Source organism: Westerdykella ornata, assembly GCF_010094085.1.
Source record: "Westerdykella ornata strain CBS 379.55 unplaced genomic scaffold EI97scaffold_1, whole genome shotgun sequence".
Taxonomy (NCBI): domain Eukaryota; kingdom Fungi; phylum Ascomycota; class Dothideomycetes; order Pleosporales; family Sporormiaceae; genus Westerdykella; species Westerdykella ornata.
Window position 1 is genome coordinate 1,290,832 of NW_022986851.1, and position 18,910 is coordinate 1,309,741.

The 18,910-nt window shown below is 52.4% G+C and overlaps 7 protein-coding genes across 7 annotated transcripts; 3 read left to right on the plus strand and 4 right to left on the minus strand.

Moving 5' to 3' along the window:
- Positions 1–223: 223 nt before the first annotated feature.
- Positions 224–2,586, minus strand: EI97DRAFT_472267 (uncharacterized protein). The gene is made up of 2 exons (XM_033801849.1): positions 2,263–2,586; positions 224–2,144 (listed from the first exon to the last, which is right to left on the minus strand). The coding sequence occupies exons 1-2, from the start codon at positions 2,565–2,567 to the stop codon at positions 428–430; spliced, it is 2,022 nt and encodes a 673-aa protein (XP_033658607.1). The 5' UTR covers positions 2,568–2,586; the 3' UTR covers positions 224–427.
- A 1,677-nt stretch (positions 2,587–4,263) lies between these two features.
- On the plus strand, positions 4,264–5,507 carry EI97DRAFT_429147 (taurine catabolism dioxygenase). Its single transcript, XM_033797377.1, has 3 exons — positions 4,264–4,499; positions 4,550–4,891; positions 4,946–5,507. Exons 1-3 carry the CDS (start codon positions 4,289–4,291, stop codon positions 5,476–5,478), a joined length of 1,086 nt encoding a protein of 361 aa, XP_033658608.1. The 5' UTR covers positions 4,264–4,288; the 3' UTR covers positions 5,479–5,507.
- Positions 5,508–6,154: 647 nt separating this feature from the next.
- On the minus strand, positions 6,155–6,879 carry EI97DRAFT_19540 (uncharacterized protein). The gene has a single exon (XM_033793636.1). The coding sequence runs from the start codon at positions 6,677–6,679 to the stop codon at positions 6,245–6,247; it is 435 nt and encodes a 144-aa protein (XP_033658609.1). The 5' UTR covers positions 6,680–6,879; the 3' UTR covers positions 6,155–6,244.
- EI97DRAFT_438474 (uncharacterized protein) lies at positions 6,758–7,081 on the minus strand (the record flags this gene model as incomplete). The annotated part of the gene is made up of 1 exon (XM_033799500.1): positions 6,758–7,081. The coding sequence occupies one exon, from the start codon at positions 7,079–7,081 to the stop codon at positions 6,758–6,760; it is 324 nt and encodes a 107-aa protein (XP_033658610.1).
- A 2,990-nt stretch (positions 7,082–10,071) lies between these two features.
- Positions 10,072–12,184, plus strand: EI97DRAFT_19559 (uncharacterized protein). Its single transcript, XM_033793637.1, has 3 exons — positions 10,072–10,808; positions 10,864–11,331; positions 11,384–12,184. The coding sequence occupies exons 1-3, from the start codon at positions 10,380–10,382 to the stop codon at positions 12,008–12,010; spliced, it is 1,524 nt and encodes a 507-aa protein (XP_033658611.1). The 5' UTR covers positions 10,072–10,379; the 3' UTR covers positions 12,011–12,184.
- A 1,221-nt stretch (positions 12,185–13,405) lies between these two features.
- Positions 13,406–16,342, minus strand: EI97DRAFT_454293 (uncharacterized protein; the record flags this gene model as incomplete). The annotated part of the gene is made up of 1 exon (XM_033800523.1): positions 13,406–16,342. The coding sequence occupies one exon, from the start codon at positions 16,340–16,342 to the stop codon at positions 13,406–13,408; it is 2,937 nt and encodes a 978-aa protein (XP_033658612.1).
- Positions 16,343–17,033: 691 nt separating this feature from the next.
- EI97DRAFT_438477 (uncharacterized protein) lies at positions 17,034–17,983 on the plus strand (the record flags this gene model as incomplete). Its single annotated transcript, XM_033799501.1, has 2 exons — positions 17,034–17,063; positions 17,474–17,983. The coding sequence occupies 2 exons, from the start codon at positions 17,034–17,036 to the stop codon at positions 17,981–17,983; spliced, it is 540 nt and encodes a 179-aa protein (XP_033658613.1).
- Positions 17,984–18,910: the final 927 nt, after the last annotated feature.

The window sequence follows — 18,910 nt, forward strand, 5'->3', positions numbered from 1 at the left end:
CTCCTCTAACGTATCAACAATCCTCACCACAACCAAATCCAGCAGCCCCCTCTCACCACTGGTTCCACAACATCCAGTCTCCACTCCCCTACAGCCGCGCCCAGTACACCCGCGTACAGGTAAACTAACGGAGGGAAGCCGCAAACCCAGTCCCTTAACCGCCAGTGTAACGCATCTCGGAACCTCCGATCTACTGGATCCTCCATTCCCGAATAATGGAAGCCTCCCGTAACGCAGACACGGGAGAGGGCACGGAAGGCAATGAGGATGGAAATGGAAACTTTCAACTCGGCCCGAGTGTCTGCCCTGTGGGCGCGCCTTTTCGTTCCGAGGATGAGCAATCCGACGTTGTACAGGTGGGTGTTTCGATCATGCAGCTACCTGGACCACATTCGATGAGTACCCTAGGCTACCACCCCTGTCTTCGTCAATATAACGGCACTGAGAAGCTGTTTGGGTGTAGCGCTGAATTCACAGGATTTCCGGAACTGGAAGGAATGAACGCCTTCAAATAATTCCTCAAACCAGGATCACACGCATAGACGTATGTGCCCCGGATTCCCCGCGTCATGAGGACGGCGTAGATCTGTGTGATAAATCGTAGCAGGTCGTCATCCGAGTAGGTCTTACCGAGAGCTCGATTGTTCTCCTTGCCCTTCTTGTCAAAGTAGGAGTCGCGATCAATGAAAAGACGACGTCGGACTGGATCGAATCGCAGATCGAGACCAATGATGACCCCAACATAATTTAGATCGTATCCCTGAACTGTGTGAACCGATCCCACTTCCTCGAGCGAGTTACTAGAAGCAACCCAATCAGTCGGGGTACTGTTCCAGCGAAGCCGTGTGGTTCCAATTTCGATGTCAAAGGTGTTCTTGTCCTTTTGCGTCTTCCATTCCCATGCATAGCCGGCGACCAGGCGTGAAAGACCTACTTCGGCATCGCGCCGGAAAATCTCGTCGCGCATGTCTGCTACAGTGTCGAAAGCTCGGAAGTCATAATCACCAAAATGCATTCTCACCCGCGGCACCGAGAGAGGATGGGGATCAAGAATATAGCGAATGTAAGACACAAAGTCTGATCCTGCCCGTACGCGCATTTGAGTCCGCAGCTGAAAATGCCTGCCCGAAGCACGAGCGTCGGCAACAAGGTCCGACAGCAGCTCGGGGGCCAGGTCGGCTGGTCGAACGCTCTGCACTGCATCCAAGAGGAAGATTTGATGCCGGCTCTTCACCCGTATCCAGTCAAGCTGAGTCTTACTGGTGTCGTCCCTGCCGAAGAGCTCTCTTGTGATGGTTGCAAACTTGGCGTTAAGCACTCCCGATGGCTGGTTGGCACGCTGGTTGAGCCGATGAGTCTCGTCAACCAAGAGCAGATCGAAAGTCCCATCTGCTCCTCCCACTTCGAAGGGTGTCATGACCATTTCAGGGTGCAGTCCACACGTCTTCCGGAAGATAGTTTTGATGGTGCCTCTCAAAGACTGTTGCGGCACGACCAGCCCGATTCTGAGGCCTTGGAGCAGACGCCGATTCGTTTCCGTGAAGAAATGGGAGAACCGTGAGTCACTGTCCAGGTCTTCAAGCGAGTCGAGTGTCTTTATGTCCACGAGCAATTTGATCAAATATATGGCCACCACCGACTTGCCAGTGCCCGGGTCGCCCTGGATCACAATCGTGCTTTTGCTGCCTCTCTCGATGTCGATGAGGAACCCCTTGACAATTTCCTCTACTGAATTTGCTTGATCTTCAGTCAGCGCTTTGAAGGGTGACAACTTGAAGAGATCGCTGTTTTCGATTTCAGCGATACTCCTCGTGAAGACACCCTCCGCCCTAAGTTGGTCGAAAATGTTGCGGAAGCCCTCGCGGTAAATGTCCCGTTGATAGTATCTGGACTCGGTAATACCATTGTTTCGGTTGAGCACCTGATTGGCACCGTCGCCGGCTAACATCTTGATGAGGTAGGACTCTAAATCCAGGCAGACCGACTTGTTGAACCTTTCATGAAGAATGACACGAACATTCGTCAGATGCTGTTTTGCAGGTGATTCCAGGTGCTGGCGCAGCCGGCCCGCGGCGTTGAGCGATTCTCCAACGTAGATATCCCTCAATCTATTATTCGGATTGCCCCGGGTGCCCGTCGTGTTACTGTCGTTGTCCAGCACATACACAACCGGCCAGTTGCCATGTTTTTCGTCGTGGGACTTCCACGTTGAAACAGCCGCTTTGGAGAATTCAATTCGCGCGATTTGAAAGCTCATTGTACTTTGCGCTGCTGCCCCGGGCCTTGTCGACGGGATACTTTTTGCGCGTGACTTCGAGCTTGTCCAGCACGATCTGGTCAGGATCGACTCCGATGCGGTTGGCGAGAAGCAGACAGTAGGTCAATACGTCTGCGAGCTCTTCTCGAACGCGCTTCGGATCGGATTCGGCGCTCCACTGGAAACACTCGAGTAGTTCGCCGGCTTCAATGGCGACGCTCTTGGCGAGGTTCTCTGGAGTGTGGAACTGCGCCCAATCGCGCTCGTCGACAAAGGCCACGAGTGCGTCTTGAACAGTTTTGTTAACCATGGGGTTCAACAGTGACGAGGGTTGTATAGGTCTGCGGAGTGAGATAAGGATACGTATTGAACAGGTCCGGGGAAGGTCAACTTACAATGAAAGCTAGACTCTCAGCCAATTATTGTTTTCTGAATATAGCAGCCAGGAGGTAGCCAGAGTGGATATGGGTGGGAGTGGACAGCAGTATTGGAAGATAGGGAGACTGCCTAAAACGACTACAAAAGGAACCGGAGTGTAAGATGCGGAGGAACGCCTCTATATAATCAGGCTGGATATTTATACTATTGATGTTCGTTTCTTGTCCTCTATAGGCGCCGCAGGGCGCTAAGATATCCAGTTCAGATTGGTCAAACCGAAAAGACCGCAGCCACATGAGTTGACAGTGGCCAATCCATTGCGACTGAGACCGTGCAGATACGATATCGTATTCAGCTACCGCAAGTGAATCATTCGAACACCAATGGAATCGATGCGAGGGTTCAGTATGAAGCAGACGAGAATGAACAAGTACCACAATTCTAGATTTATTCTCCTAAAGTTTCAAAACTCAGTATCCCGCAGCCACTCATTATGAAGGGAAGAGAGGTGGGAGGTGTCTAGATACGAGGAAAGGTCACGTATTGGAATAAAGTACTTGGGCAGCCTTGTACTGCGGAGCAGAAAAACCTTGGAATAACCATCTCAGGCAGCATTACCTGAGGCCGCGAGATAATCTTCGATCTAGGTATGTACATGGCCGGGCATGCAGTTGTCCGAAGTGTTCCTGGGAGATAGATGGCATTGCTCGTTCCTAGCTAGATCTGTATGCGAAGGGCGAAACGCTGATTTGCATTAGGGAGAGTTTGGTCCCCGTTAACCACCGTTCCAGTTAATAGATAGATCTGAACTACTAGCGTCGTAAACAGTAGGTATGAACACGAAGGGTTTCTGCTGTATTTACATAACCGCTGGTCTAAGTCCGATCTACAACCTGCTCCGTCCTCTATTCTACGTATGCAAGTAGTGTTCAAGAGCAAGAACAGCCATGGACAACTTTCAATGTGAGAGGAGCTTCACGTGGACCAGTGTTGTTTGCAGCACATAAGAGAATTCACCGCAATCGGTGGGAGCTTGCTTGCTGTATGTCAACCAAGTCCGTGATATTGCGCGAGAATGATACCATGCGATAGGAAGAGATTATCACCATATAGCAAATCAGAAATGCAGTTACTTCAGTCATTCTCACTAGAACAGTGTCGGTTTGCGATGGTGCGGCGTTGTCTCACTGACGAGCTACCGCACTGTGGGTGTCATGCATGGTCATTATACCTGGTCAACTTGATTATAAATGCCCGTCATGAGTGCAGATGAGCATCAGTGATACTCCCGTGGCGGGTATCCCGATGTCACGACGTACTCACCTTTGTCGGATTTACGTTTGTTCCGAACAGCACGCCATCACTCCCCCACATTTCGCGTGCGCAACCCCTCAACGACAGCTTGAGACCAATACAGAAGCTGCATCGATAACCAGCCGTATTTTGCATCCACCAACAATGCTTGAAGACGGTTGGTCTTGGGAGTAAACCTGGTTATGATGCAATTTCTTGGGCTTCTGAGCGACCCGGTCGGGAAGACGCAGATACGGAGGCGCCATGTCACGGTAATCCTCCATACGCATATAAAGAGAGGGCAAGTCGCTGTTGAATGAATCTCACAACAGCATTGCTTCTCTGAAAGTCTTCTTCACCATGTCCACACAAACCATCACCGTAGTTGGCCAGGCCCCGGAGCCTCAAGCCGCATATCCTCGTGAACCTCTTCAACTGAAGGGAGTTCTGGACCAGTTTAAATCCTTTGATGTCACGCCTGTCATCGGCCGTGAGTTCGTGGACGTTAACCTGAAGGATTGGCTGCGTGCACCCAACTCGGACGATCTGATTCGTGACCTGGCAATTACGAGTAAGCTTTGAGTTTGCTGGAAAGCCGTCCATATGCTGACGTGCCCACAGTCTCTCAACGCGGCGTTGTGTTCTTCCGAAAGCAGGATGACCTCGATAACGATCTTCAGAAGGAACTGGCTCATCGCCTGGGCCAGTTGGCGGGCAAGCCTGAAAGCTCCAAGCTCCACATTCACCCTGTCAGCAACTCAGGGCGCCGTTTGGGAGGTAATGACGATGAGATTAGTGTCATTAGTTCTGAGCAGGCCAAGGAAATTTACAAGTCTCGGTTCTTCAATCTCTCAGGAAAAAGGCAGAGCGCCAAGGAGGGATGGCACAGCGATATCACCTTCGAGCCGGTACCAAGTGATTATGCTCTCTTAAGGTTGACTGAATTGCCAAAGACCGGAGGAGGTGAGCATACCGCATGCCTATCGATTCGACTTTGATGTTAATGTTTTCCCTTAGATACCCTCTGGGCATCAGGCTATGAGCTGTATGATCGCCTGTCCGAGCCATACCAGAAGTTCTTCGAGGGCTTGACGGCGACATATTCCCAGCCTGGTTTCGCTGCTGCTGCCAAGGAAAACGGGTTTGAGCTCTACAGCGAGCCTCGTGGAAGTCCAGAAAATGTGGGGTCCGATCTGACGGCTCAACATCCCGTCATTCGAACCAATCCTGTCACGGGATGGAAGTCCGTATTTGCTGTTGGCCATCACGTCCAACAGATCAATGGCCTCACGCCGGAAGAAAGCAGGCGCGCTTTGGACTGGTTCGTCCAGCTCATTGTCGAGAACCATGACTTGCAGGTTCGTCACCGGTGGCAAAACGTGAATGATCTGGCCATATGGGACAATCGGAGTGTGTACCATACTGCCACCTTTGATTACCACGGGTTGGGACCGAGGACAGGACAGCGAGCAGTCAGCCTTGGTGAAAGGCCTTATTTGGACCCGAACAGCAAGTCTCGTCGGGAGGCATTGGGTCTGAAGCAAGACTGAGAACAATCCATGTGCCTTGGAAGAAGTACCTAGGCTCTCAGTAGCAATACATCCCTTAAGCCGCACGGCATCTACAATCCATCCTGTATAACCTTCTCCACATTGGCGGTCGTGGTCAAAAGGAAACCGAAAATAGTAGATCGGGTATGTATAACCATCCATAGCCAGCAGCACGTCGCAAGCGTGGTGTCAGTGATGGTTTAATGGAGATGTGCGTGAGAAGGGTTCGCAGAGGAACACTGAACAAAGCCGTTGAGTGAATTTGAAACACTAACCTCTTGCGGCTCTATCACCTCACGGACAATTGCAAGGGCGCTGGCAAAGAGCCAATCATGTCGCTTTATTGCTAACTTCGTCTCGTATTCAAGATTGAAGTGTTTGCTTCTCGGCGACGTTCGATACCAAGGTAACCCGCCCAACCGATAAGACGCAGATATCACGCACAGTTCGGTCCCTGATTCAGCTAGAGACTCTGCGGCTCCTCTCCTAGGAATTGAAGGTGACAATGATTCGAAGACGGAGATGTTTATAGGCATAGATGACCCCGGATCCGGGATTTATCGTCCAACATTGCAGTCCTAGATTCTCTTAGGTTAAACTATGCTGCAGGTTCCTGACGAGGATTCAGTTCACGGGTCACAGGTCGAGCAAAATTTGCCTAGCTGTGTAATATCAAGTCGCCACCACCAGTAAGCCCTTCCGAAGCTTTCGCGAGCTGGGTTCGGGAAAGCAGCTTTGTATATAGCCAAGCTGGACTGTTTTACAGCTACCTAGGGTATGCCAACTCGTCCTCAGTTAACTCATCCTCAAACCCCGCAAATCGAAACGTCCTCCCCTCGATAACTTTCCCGTCTGAAACGAATCTCGCACGCACAACCTCATAACTATCACCTTCATATACTCTTAACGCATCCTCTTGATCTTCACATATTACAGGGTAAATCCATCCCTCCACTTTTCCGCCTACAGAATCCATCAAGGCCCGGTATTTACCTGCCCACGTCTGGATCTTGCCATCTAGTAAGGTAGCTGCCTTAAGTTCAGGGAGCTGTGCTAGGTCTACATCGAGCAGCCGTGAGAGGCGCTCGGGTGACGCCAGAGTGCCGTAAAAGAAATACCATATAGGGAACTTATCCTCTAGCCTTGCGGAAGCAGGCACAGAGGGTCGATAGTGGGGGAGAGTTGGGTCACGGCCGAGCATAGGGAGCTCAACGGTGTCTTTATGCGCGATACTGAGTCGGACCTTAGTGAACTTCTTTCTAGGATGATGTATAGCGGTCTAGGAGTCTAGACTGTCCATGTTGGATTGGGAGAGGCGGCAGAAGTGCGCGTCGCCGTCTTCCCCGCTGCCGGTTCCGAGTTTGGGCACGCGATGAAGTTGAAGGACGTCCGCAACCTCCCGCGGCGTTGAGAGAGGATGTTCCAGGCGGAGAAGATAGGTGGCCTCGACGCGGCGACGGCGGTGCGCTGAGCGGGCTGAAGATAGAGATGTATTGTGTGAGGTGGCGGTGGGCGTGATCGACGGGAGATGGAAGTCGATGCCTCCTTCTAGTTCGGCGAGGGCGTCGATGGCGGAGTTGTCAAGCTCATCGAGGTAGTCCATGTCTGATTTGAAAGGGCTGCGTGCTTGGTTGGTTCAAATATTGCGGCCGGACGGTAAGGGCTGGTCATGTCTCTTGGTAGCTGAGGTTGAGTTGCGGGATAGATACTGCAGTCTTAAGAGGAAGGTGATGTGCGCACCGCCTGCTCCTGCTAGTTGCTGTGCTTAAGTGTGACTCATCTGCGCTAATAGACAAAAGTAGCGGTATTCGATAGTGTGACTACGTATACTCCTAGATCTACGTGGAGGCTACTCCGACCTAGTATCTGGTTAGTGAATGTATTCGGTCCGCTCCACTAGCGTAGGCTACATCAGCCTTGCTACCTTGGAAACTGGGGCCGAAACGACGGAAAGTTGACTTACTATGTACACAGTAGAAAGCTCGATTCGGTCCCGTCTTGCCTCTACAACTTTACGACATAAGGAGCACTACTGTTAAACATGATTCTGTATTGGGTCCAGCTCACGTATAGGGGAATCTCGAAACACGCATAGCACGCTCTAGCACGCTATCACATGCTGCAAGTAGAGACACAAATGTTGATATTCGGCAAGCCTCTGCGCCACATGACGCTCTCTCTCACACCGGTCCCCGATCTCTTGCAGGCTGTGTTCTCTGTAGCTACTTCAACTCGCCTTTCACTCGACCCAAATTGTCTTCAGCGGCGCATCGACTTGGATGCGTCGCTTTCGAAGAAGAATACTGCTGGCTTTCCGGGGTTCTGTGGATAACATCGCATTACCCTCAGCTAATTTTTGTTACGGCCGTACTTTGGTTGGATTGCCAGAGGGATAACTCCAGCCTGCTGAATCTCATGAGGAGTCAGATGCAAATGCATCCATCACTGCGCGCAGCCTCCTTCTAGAACTCACTGATTACTGTAGTACTCTACGCACGTAGATCGTACCATCCGCTACTATTAATACCCCTCACCACCTTTCTTACGTTCGCAGGATCCCAACCCTGCACGGTGCCCCAAACCCCACAGGTGCCCTCCATAGTTGATCTCCCGTTATGTCATCCTTCACGCCCCGCCTTCGCTCAAACAAAATCATCTAAATCGGGCTGGAGGCAATATGTGATGACTCCCGAAGGAGGTTCGGCTAGCAGCAGTGTGCATCGGCGGCATGCCATCTGAGTGAGATCGACCTCTGGAGGGCAGCAGATTACCCAAAAGGGGATAATTTGTTTCGAAACAATGTTTCCGCCGCACGCTGCACACGTGTAGGGCGGGGATCTTTTTGTGGATTTGGGTGAGATACGGGTTCATGCTGGGAACAGGTTTGGCAGCTTTTTGGGAACAGGTGGTCCTTGGGCCGGAGGGATTGGGATACGGATGGAGTGCACATGCATGCTTGGGAAGGGGGAGGATACGGAAATAGTTATGTGGAAGATTTGGTGTACACGGTGGAGTCTGGAAGAAGAGAGGCGGAGGTGGTGGCTCAGCGTAAGAGGGACTTGCAGAATCGAATCAGAAGAGTGCGGGAGGAAGGGACGGGCCTTTGGCGGGTGCCGTTTGTAAAGTCTACCCTAACGTCTACAGGTGAAGCGAGAGTCTAATCTACTACTGCTCCGTTGAGAATATCACATGGGGAGACTCTTGCAGTGACGATGGTCATCATGTGCCAAAGGGACCTGTCGTCCAACGTGGCTGCTCAGAGGCCCTCCAACACACCTTGCGGTTCGTACGACATGAAAGTTGCGACGCAACACTGGCAGTGGCGAATACTATTAATATCACTGTTCTTGGAAGTTGGGAGGTTGGACACGGCAAAGCTAGTCTGGGATGGGACGATATGGCCGCAAAATGGGCTCTCGAGATGATGGTACCACAGCAATTCACCTCCCAACCCGGCTAATTTGCAATCCGATCCCTGGTCCTCTTCACACCACTGACCTCTTTTCTCCAACGGCTGTGGCCGTCTCCCGATTGCGCTTCTGCAGGTGACGGGACGTGCGCGGAGCTTGGATTTCTTGGGTTCCCGCTGGCTTTCTCGAGTGGTGTGTCGCTGTTTCTGTGTGGGACCCCCTCAGCCGACAGATGCATTTTGAGCGAGCTGTGCTGACAGCCAAGCGCAGAGACAATCAAAGAGGCAATATCGACGCAAATGTGGCAGCGAGCGGGTGAGAGGACATCTTTATGCTGCGATTATTGCGATGTCTCTCTGATGGGTGCTCTGGGCGGGACTCGACGGCGGCATGGCGCAAGCGCCATCTCAATGTCTCATCCTCTGTTCCCGCCGCTCGGAGGAGGGACTCGAGAGCAACAACACCACGGCGCGCCATCGCACCCACGCCGCTCGAGGGGTCCAGCAGCAGATCGAAAGGCACGGACAGTGATTGGCAGCGGGTGGGCAACCGCCGAGGCTTGTTTCGTTTATGCGACCGGGGAGTAAGAAACCGCCTCACCCAACCACCGCCCATCCTCGTCCCCATACAGCCACGCCAGCGCGAAGCAAGCCGTATCCATTGGACGTCAGCGGAATACCGCTGTCCTACCTGCAGCCAGCATGGCAGACCTCCCTCCCCCGAAGACGTCTGCCGCAGCAGTCCTCCTCATGAGAGCCCAGTTTCCCCTCGCCTCGGACTTCCGAGGGAGCTGTGAACATTCACTCCTCCTACGACGAGCAGAGTGAAGCATACATACCCACCGCAAAACCTCCAAACCCTCTTTGCAGTAGCAGACTAAACACGTTTCTCGCTGACAACCATCAGCGGAGCAGTGAGCAGCATCCTTCCAAGCAATTCCGCATACAGTGCCGCAGTGTGCGCCGGTCTGGAAGCGCTGACTTCCAAATCGTTTATTGCCTCCCAGCCTGTTCATCCGGGCGTCTATTTCTGGGCGGCACCACCATAACCCCTCCGTTGCGCGCCATTGATTTCTCGAGTCACCTGCGACCAGCCTATCAGGACCGCCATCGTCCACTTCTCGTTGCCGCCATACATTTTCGACGTTGTACCATAGTACGTACTCCCACTCGCTCTTATTCCTCCCGTCCCCCCGCCCACCCAATCCGCGTACCTTCGAAGCGCCCTTAGAAAAGGCCAGCGCTTCGCCGCGACTTCTCAAACTCCTCTTCTTCTGACCAGCCGGTCTCTTCTCTTGCAGTCTGCTGTGCGTCCTCGCTTTTCGTCTCTCTATTCTTCCGAATTGTGTTGCGACTTGCCGAAGCTGGGCTCTCCAAGTTGCTGTCTCCCCTTCCATCATAGACAACTTCACCTCTTCTCTTTAACTGTTCGATCGTTCATGACATTCTCACGCCGACCCCTCCTCTCATAACTGTCCAACTCGTCTTGAGCATGGCCGCCAACACCAAGAAGACTCCTACAGTGACCATCGAGAAACGAACCTCAAGAGACTCGCTCGCGCCGCCCTCACTCAAGTCTCCACGAACTGCCCGCTTTGCCGAAGCGACTTCGGTCTACTCCCCGATCGACGCAAGGTCGCCTTTCGCGGATCCGCCTACGACTCACTACAAGCCCCAGCCACAGGTTTCCGACGTAGGCTTTGGCTACATCGAACCTGTCGAAATGGAAGAAGAACACGATAACAGGCGGTACCTCCCGCCACCAACGCCCAAATCTCCTCTTAAAAGCGCTCTGAAGTCTCCTGGTGCGCCGCCGCGGACACCAGGCGCGGAGACCATGATTCTCAGTCCTACGTTCCGAGAAGAGCAGATATTAGAGAAGAAGGAGGCAGAGACGGAGAAGGAGCAAGCAAAAGACCTGGTACGTACCTAGGGAGGGACAGTAAGCCAGTGACGATCCAACTAACGATTCGCAGAAAATCAAGGTTCGGGTACGGATAGCGAAGATCTTCCTCCGTGGCATCAATTTCGCCTGTAGTCTGATTGTGCTTTCTATGCTGGCAGCTGTCTTCGCCATCTTCAACGCTACCAAGAATCTCCCTCGTAGGAACAATCTGCCACCTTGGGCCGATAACACCAAGGTCTGGCCACAAGTCACACTTCTCGTCATCGCTTGCATCTCTCTGTTCATGTCCATTGTTGTCCTAATCGCATACACAAGAGGCGGACATCGGCGAGCGGAGAAGGTGGCAGCATACTATACCCTCTTTGCTGTTGGTTTCTTCATCTTCAGCATCGTCATGTGGGCCGTTGGCGCCGCACTGTTCAACCAGAGCAAATCGCAGGGCAACGGCAAAGACATGTGGGGCTGGTCTTGCGTCGACAACAAGCGTCGGCACCTGTTCGAAAATGACGTGTCATATGCTCTTTTATGCCGTCTCCAGGTACGCATTCCCATCTTCATTGCGCAATAGAAGAGACTAACGATGCCAACAGAACTGGTCCCTCGTCTGCTGCATCATCGAAGTCGTCATCGAAATGCTTTGCATCGTCATATACGGCTTCGTCTTCTATCGTTTCTGGTCCAAACGCAAGCTCCGCAAATCCATGGCCGTCCGCGACAAGGCCCGCTCCGACCTCTACCTCGCACAACTACGCTCTCAATCCGCGCCCAATACCCCAGGACTCGGTCCCCTCTCCCCTCGCTCCGGCGGCTGGCGCCCTCCTCCAGGCTACTCCTACTACGGCTCCAAAGACCCACAGTCGGATGCCGAAAACGGTGAAAGCGACAAGGTGCAATTCGCTGTGGCGCGCGAAATCGTCCAACCCCAGCCTTTCGCGCTGCAGGCACCCCCCATCAAGATCACCGGCGCGACACCCAAGGTCGCGCAAGGAGGTTTCGATGTGCCCGCTCGCACCAACACCGCTTCTCCACCCCTTTCCCCAGGCTTCGCCGAGAGACAGAACGAGCACGTTCCCGCTGCACCCGGCGAGCAGACGTATGCCGCTGTACCTATCCCCGGTGCGTACACGCCGCTGGCTTCACCGTCGTATCCTCCGCCTCAGTCGGCCTCGGCGCAGGGCTTCGACTTTGGGCCGGGGGTGACGGGGAAACAGGCGTAGGCTGTGTTTGAAGCCTGCTCAAAATTGTACATGCATCGTCGCGCTCTTCATTTCTCTCTCTCGCTCTTCGTCTTCTTCATATTATACCTGGGGTCCTTGGGGTGTTGGGGCGCACGTTGGCGTTCGACTGGCTGGGTATATCAGCTGTACATTTTCCCCATTCCATTGAGCGATTGATCTGGCTTTGGCCAGCACTTTCTCGTTTTCTTTTCCGTCTTTTATTTTCTCTGTCGGAAGTCGTTCCCTCGCTATATCCAACGCGATCTTTTCCTTTGGGTAGGGGTCCTGAGGCGTGGGGGTTGTTTGATACCTAGTCATGGCTCTCCTCTTTCATTCCAACCTAGCTGTTCATGAAAATGAGGCATGAGCGGAACCGTAATCCGTCGCAGTGTGCGTAGTAAGAAATTCACGAAATCCTGCATCCTTGGTGTCCCTCTTGCCGTGGCGCGCTCTTCCAGATTCCAAGAGAATTCCCAGAACCTGCAGCTTCGATGACGTTGCCGCGAACACGTTCCGTGGCACCGTAGCGCCCTCATCGCACCATTCCCACCCCTTTTTCATGCCAATGCCGCTGCCTCGGTCTTCGACAGCAGTCCAGTGCGCTGTCGTCACTTCCATCACATCCCAACGTCTGGTTTCCCCCTGCGAACCTATGCAACCGAGCGAGCAGGCGCCGCCGAGCATCATATAAGTCTCCGCGCGCTAAATACGCGCCCGGCAGAGTTGGGTATGCGGCGCGGATGAAGTGATGGGGACTGGGAAGTTGTACGTGAGTGGGAAAGCCTGGAGGAAGGGGAGCGGGAAGGAGAACGGATTGAGAGGGCAGGCGTTGACGATGTGGCGAGATACAGCAATATCAATGCTCTAGTACTGGCTTCATTTCAATTGTCATCATGGAGCTGCTTTGTTGCTTTGTTGTCGGATTTTGGTGGCGGGTTCGGGTTGGTGGCGTCACCGTTCTGCCTTACATGGATTGGATTTTCTTTGAACAATGGCAGGCACGGAAGAGATGGTTATCCGAGCGATTGCGCGAGGAGGAGCTTTGGGATAGACGTGCTTTCTGATGTAGTTCTATTTATGCATCTATTGCGAGGTAAACATGACGATTTCTGTTTCTCATCCACCTTCTTTCCCCATTAACGTTAGTGCAAACGTATTCCATGAATTATCTCTCAGCCGCAATCTGTCTCTCAATATTTGTTCCTTAAAATCAAAATGCCAAATGCGCCCAACACTTTCTTAGCGTCTCTATACCACAGTATCCGTTTGCGTCCCCTCATCTCGATATCCTCTTGCGTATCCATTTCTCCCTTGACTACCGTTTCTTCGCCCATCACATGGTACTTGCGACTTTTTACTTCTACAATTACTACGGACACACTAAGAGTTAGCTTCTCATATGAATTCATACTCAAAAACGATAGAGTCGTACGGGGCGTAAAACTGCGAGTCCCTCTTGCCTTCTTGCGCTGAGGGCTCTGAAAGGGGAGATTCCTCGGGAGAAATGACAGCGCCAGGTAGAGTTGGATGGGCAGGAGGAGACGGAGAATCTGAAGGAACAAGCTGCCTCGCAAGACCTGTAGGCGTCCCACTCCTCTTGCGTATGCGCAACGGTGCCGGCGACAAAATCTTCTCCTCCTTCTCCTCCTCCTCACTTATATGACTGACCCGCTTGGGCGGCAAAGGTAAAGGACGCGGATGGACGTACCTACTCTCGTCTAGCTGGTCGCCGGACCCCTCGCCATCTCCCTCTTTCGTTAGTTTGATCTTACCCTTCGCTATCCCCGCCGCTTGTCGATCCTTCGTCTTGCCCTTCAGCTTTTCAATGACTTCCCTCCTCTTCGCTAGCCCCGCATCCGCCTGCTTCAACCTCAACTCCTTCGCTTCTCTCGACTGCCGAATCTCCTCCTCGTAGGGATTCGTCGCGAGGCTGGCGTATTCCGCTACGTAATTGATTCCTTTGCAGGCGAAACTTGTGTCGGAGCTTTGGCGGCTGCGGGCGTTTTCTCTTGCTTTGTGCTTCTCCTTACCCTGCAATTCCCTGTGTTTAGCCTCCTGCCTCTCCTTGTCTGCGGATTCTCGTAACGAGTCGTGAGATTGTGTCTTTTTGTGGGAAAAAGGGTTACCTATATGATGGGGCAGGTTGAGCAGGGAATGCCCGTGCGAGTGCGATTCTGAATGCCTGTCGTCTTGTTGCCTCAGTGGCCTCCTCACATCCGCCACAGGCACCGGTCGACGAGACATCTTTTCGCTCGCTGGCGGCTCCACACTCCGCATCCGCACCCGCGAAGTCTCCGCTCGTAAGTGTGGTCTCTCCCTAACCATACGCCCGTCCATCCCATTCTCAAACCTACCTCCCCTTTCCCTCTCCTTCACTCCTCTCCCCGTCTCCTTATTACCACCCGCTCCCGTCCTCATCCTCATCACGTCTGCATCTACGCCCCGCTCACTTTTCCCATTCACATTTCCCTCCGCGTCACTCGCGCCAGGCCACCGAATCCTCGGATCCGTCCGCCAATTCAAACTCGTTTGCGCATACACACCTCCGACACCACCGCTCGATTCGCGGATGTTGACGGCGTGGGGGTGTGGTGTGAACATGGGGCCTGGAAGGGAGATTTGGGACTTTTTGATTCGGTGGGGTTTGTTAGTGTTGGTGCGGAGGTGGAAGGGGATGGGGAGGTGCGGGAGGCGCGGGAGCCACTGGGTGGTGTGGTGTTTGGATTGGAATTGGGGGTGTTTGGATTGGGGTTTTGCTTTCGTGGGTGGATGGGGAGATCGCGGATGGGGTGTAGAGGGAGGGACGGGGAGAGAAGGAAGTGGACGAGGAGGAGGTGGAAGAGGGGGAGGCGGTAGTGGTTTTGAGGGTTCTGCGTATGACAAAGAGATATGACGAGGGCTGTGTTGGCGCAAGGGATGGTGAGATGAGAGTGGAGATTGGAGACGCAGCTTTTCTGCGTCTGCTGTGCCTTCCTTGAGCCTGTCTTTCCTTGTCTCACGAGTCTCCTGATTCTGTCTCGAAGGCGTTTGTGTTTGTTCGCGCTGGTTTTGTGTGGGGTCAGACAGCCCGATACCCTTAGGCTGGGCTGGGAGTGTTGGTTTGTTTTTGTCGAGCTTGAGGGTTGTGAATTGAGCGTCGTATTGAACGCTGGGGGAGATTCTCAGTGGGATGGAAACTGAGGCGAGCGACACGCTTTCTGAAGAGGAGCGGCTTCGTGGTATAGCGTCTGATTCCACGCTTGGTTGTGGGGGAGACTCCCTTGGAGTGATGCGTGGTTGAGGCGGAATAACAGTCGTCGGTGAAACAGACGCAGAGCTGCTAGATGTACGGTGATGGGTGGAAGTATACGATGGCACACTGAATGGAGGTGGTGGCGCTGGTGTCGCGCGAGATGATGTAGGTTGACTGATACGTTCTTCGCTTTGAAGGAAACGAGGCGGTTTAACGGCCTTGGGTCGAGGTGGTGCTTTTTGATGCTCTGGCAGAGTGGATGGTATGCCGATGTCTTTTGCGCCTTCCCTGCTCTTCCCCTCAGATTGAAGCAGGGCATTAGCATGTTGGCTTACTTGCAACGACGACTGTTCTTCCTGGCCCTCTTCCTTCTTCTCCCGCCTACGCTGGTTATACTTTCTGACAAGTTGTTTGCAATTATTGATCACCCGCAACAGCTCCTCGCCGTCCCCTGGAGGACCATTCCTGTGTGCCTCCTGGATTTCCGCTCGAATACGCTTCCACGTCAAGGGCGGTGCACTAGTCTCAGAAGCCTTGTCCTTCGTCGAGTTCTGGCCAGGGAACGCATATGATGAACCAATATGTGTGGAGGATTTGGGAACATCCGCAGCGCATGCAGTTGCCCCCGAACCCTCCATCCTCCGCTTATCAGCCACGACTCTCCCCAACGTCTCAGATCTATCCTCTCTCCGTTTCTCCTCCCTCAGCGTCGATTCGGTAAACCTGACCCGTTGACTCACCACATTCGCAGCCTCCGGCTCCGCATATAATGAGTCGACACTCCTTCTCTTACCCTGCCTCTCCTCTTCACCATTTCCTACCTGCGCCGGCCCCAAAGCATAAACGTCGGGAATCTCAAATGGACTCGTAATTCGCGGTTGGACCTCTGCCTCAGTGCCCGCACTTGCTGTGTAGTTGGTCTGCGCCAGGGGTATCTGCTCGACACTGTCTTCGTCCGCGGCATCAACAACAGTGGCTTGTCGGCTCCTAGACTCAACCGGCGTATCGAAGTTCACTCGTCTTTTGGCGCCTGGGTGGGTAAGAGGAACAAGGGTGGTGTGGTCGGGAGCGAAGGGGTTGGTAACTTGGATGTGCGGCATTCCGGGCTGGTATAGTTGTGTATCTGCCCTCGTCAACGTGGATCTAGTTTTGATTTGATGTTAGAGTACTGGCGGAAGTCAATGCAGCCTTTGTCAATGCTAAGAAGCTTGCGAAATTGCGTCGCGATATACTTCCAAACGAGCGTGCGGAGTGAACGTGAAATGGGATATCGGATTTACTTGCGATTATCGTGAAAAGTGTGTTAAATCTTGAAAAGCTAGTGTGGTAAAATGAAAATGCATTAGAAATGACTACGCGAAAGCAGTGGCAAAGGAGGATATGTTGATTCAGTAGTTGAGCAGGCGCTCTGCTGTAATTAAGAAGACATGACAATCATGCGCCACTCGTCGGTGTGGCCGCAGCGGAGATTGTAAAGAGCGAAACAAAGGGCCTATATCGGGAAACAAGTCGTAATTACAGATAGACTGAAATGTAGATTAGTATCATTATTTCAAATAAGAAGACAAAGAGAAGGAGGATAGGCTTTGTTCTATTGTTGGTTGTTGAAGACGACGTATGGAAGTGACAGCTGCACAATGCGGTTGTTCGATGAGTCTGCATTGTGTAATTGTCTGAGTCGTGTGTACGGAGAGACGCGGTGTCTCTAGAACAAAGAACCTTGTCCTGGAAAATACATATGGCGGTATTCGGCATTGTGAAGATTCTCACAATATGTGAGAGGTCAATAGAATGATGCGAATGACTGAGGCTCAAGGCCGAGTAAGCCCGTGGTGCTCCTGTAGGTCTCATGCGCCAGAAGAGGCACAAAAGCTGGAGCCACGTGAACATCAGGAATCTGTTCGGGCCTTTTGCAGCTATTTGCTTAAGGGTAGATTACGTCGTTCTTGGTTTGCTCCGTGCTTGCTGTATGTTAGGAACGCTCGGGGAAACGACGCGATGCCCGTATTCCCTCTATGCACTTTCCCGTTCTCCGCCCTTGTGACGGTAGTGGGAAACAATAGATGCTAGGCTCGTCGATTTAAAAGTAGCCCGAACGTTGTCTCCACGCTTGTCTCGTTTGTAGATTGGTATTCATTCTTTACTTTTGTTCTGAGCCCAGAGAGTCACTGGATTTCTAATTTGCATCGCTCAAAATTTTCTTTCGACTCTTTAGAAGTAAGCGGTCCAAGTCATTTGCGTCCTTTTCACGGAGCGCAAGCTTACCAGGGGCAAGACTGTGCAAAGTCAAAATCATCCGCTCCGGATGTACCAAACACCATCGCCGAACCCTCATCTTCCTCTGCCGCAATAAATTCGGCCGCGCTGCCCGTATCGAAGTCATACCCAACAGCAAGGCGGGATTCGTAAACCCCGCAGAAGCAGAAGGATTTATCACTCGATTGAAAGAGCACTACAAATTTCCTGAGTTCGAAGAGGGAACTAAGTGGTGGGCGAAATGCTACGAGTGTTGTGAATACCCTCTACAATGGCCGGAGTCATGGTCCTCGGATGTTGTGCGGCAGGTTGAGAGTATGACTCACCGCGATGAAGATGGGCAGTTGAATAAGAATGAAATGGACCGGTTGAGAGAGATTATACGGATTGGGCAGTGCCCGGACAATCACCACCCGTGGCAGAGGGGTGTGGAGTACTGGGAGGTGGATGGGATTCCGCGCGGCCAAAGTGAAGAGGCACCGTAGTAAAAGAATGGACTATTTTATGCACGTAGATTTGTAGTGTTCCTGTCCAGAGCGCATCAGTTTGTATACTGCCTTTGAGTCAAAGTAGGTCCCATTCTAGCACGTAGCTTTCATAGAGCACTGTTTTGGGACTGGCGAAAAATAATATCACCGTTGGCAGAGCGAGCATGCGGTCCGGGCACGTGTAAATGTTCCGAAGGCAGCGTTTGCCTACCGTTTGAAGAGTTCACAGGCGTCACCGCAACGGTGCCGCGAGTCGAATTTCTCGAATGATTTCCACCTCGCTTTGTCGTAGCCGTACTCGGTAGGCTTTGATGTCCGTACAAAGTCAACGCAGTTGTTACACGCAAATGTATACTGCGGCCATATTGGATTCCCGTGATGAGCTCTGAACTTCCACCACCCCGACACCACATTAGTCTCCGTGTGAACTAAGATTATTGGTAGACTGTAGTTGCGGGAGTGATTTGAAGGTGGCATTATCTGCAAGATTAACCTTCATTCTGAGAGGTGTAGCGTTTGTCGCGTCCTACTGGACTCACCGCCCACAGGGTTACTTTGATTTGCCTGACTCGAAACTTATGAGGCCCACTCTACGCAAACGGATTCATGGTCAGGCGTTGTATACAGCGTGGGAGTGTAATGTTGAGCCCTCAGTTCGCTATTGTTCGCGCGCTCAGTGTTCCAGGCTCCTATGAGTATAAACAACATTGCCACATCTACCGTTTCACTTACTTGAAGCCACTCTCGACCACATCATCGATTCTTTGAATCCTTTGAGTCAGGTCGCTGTCCATTGCTCAAAATATACAGGTGGAATACAACATTACAAGTACAAACTCTCAACTATCGTGGAGCGACAGCTAACTATCTTTTCAACGCAGGTAGGCTACAGTCGCTATTACCCGTCCATGCTCTCAAAAGTCT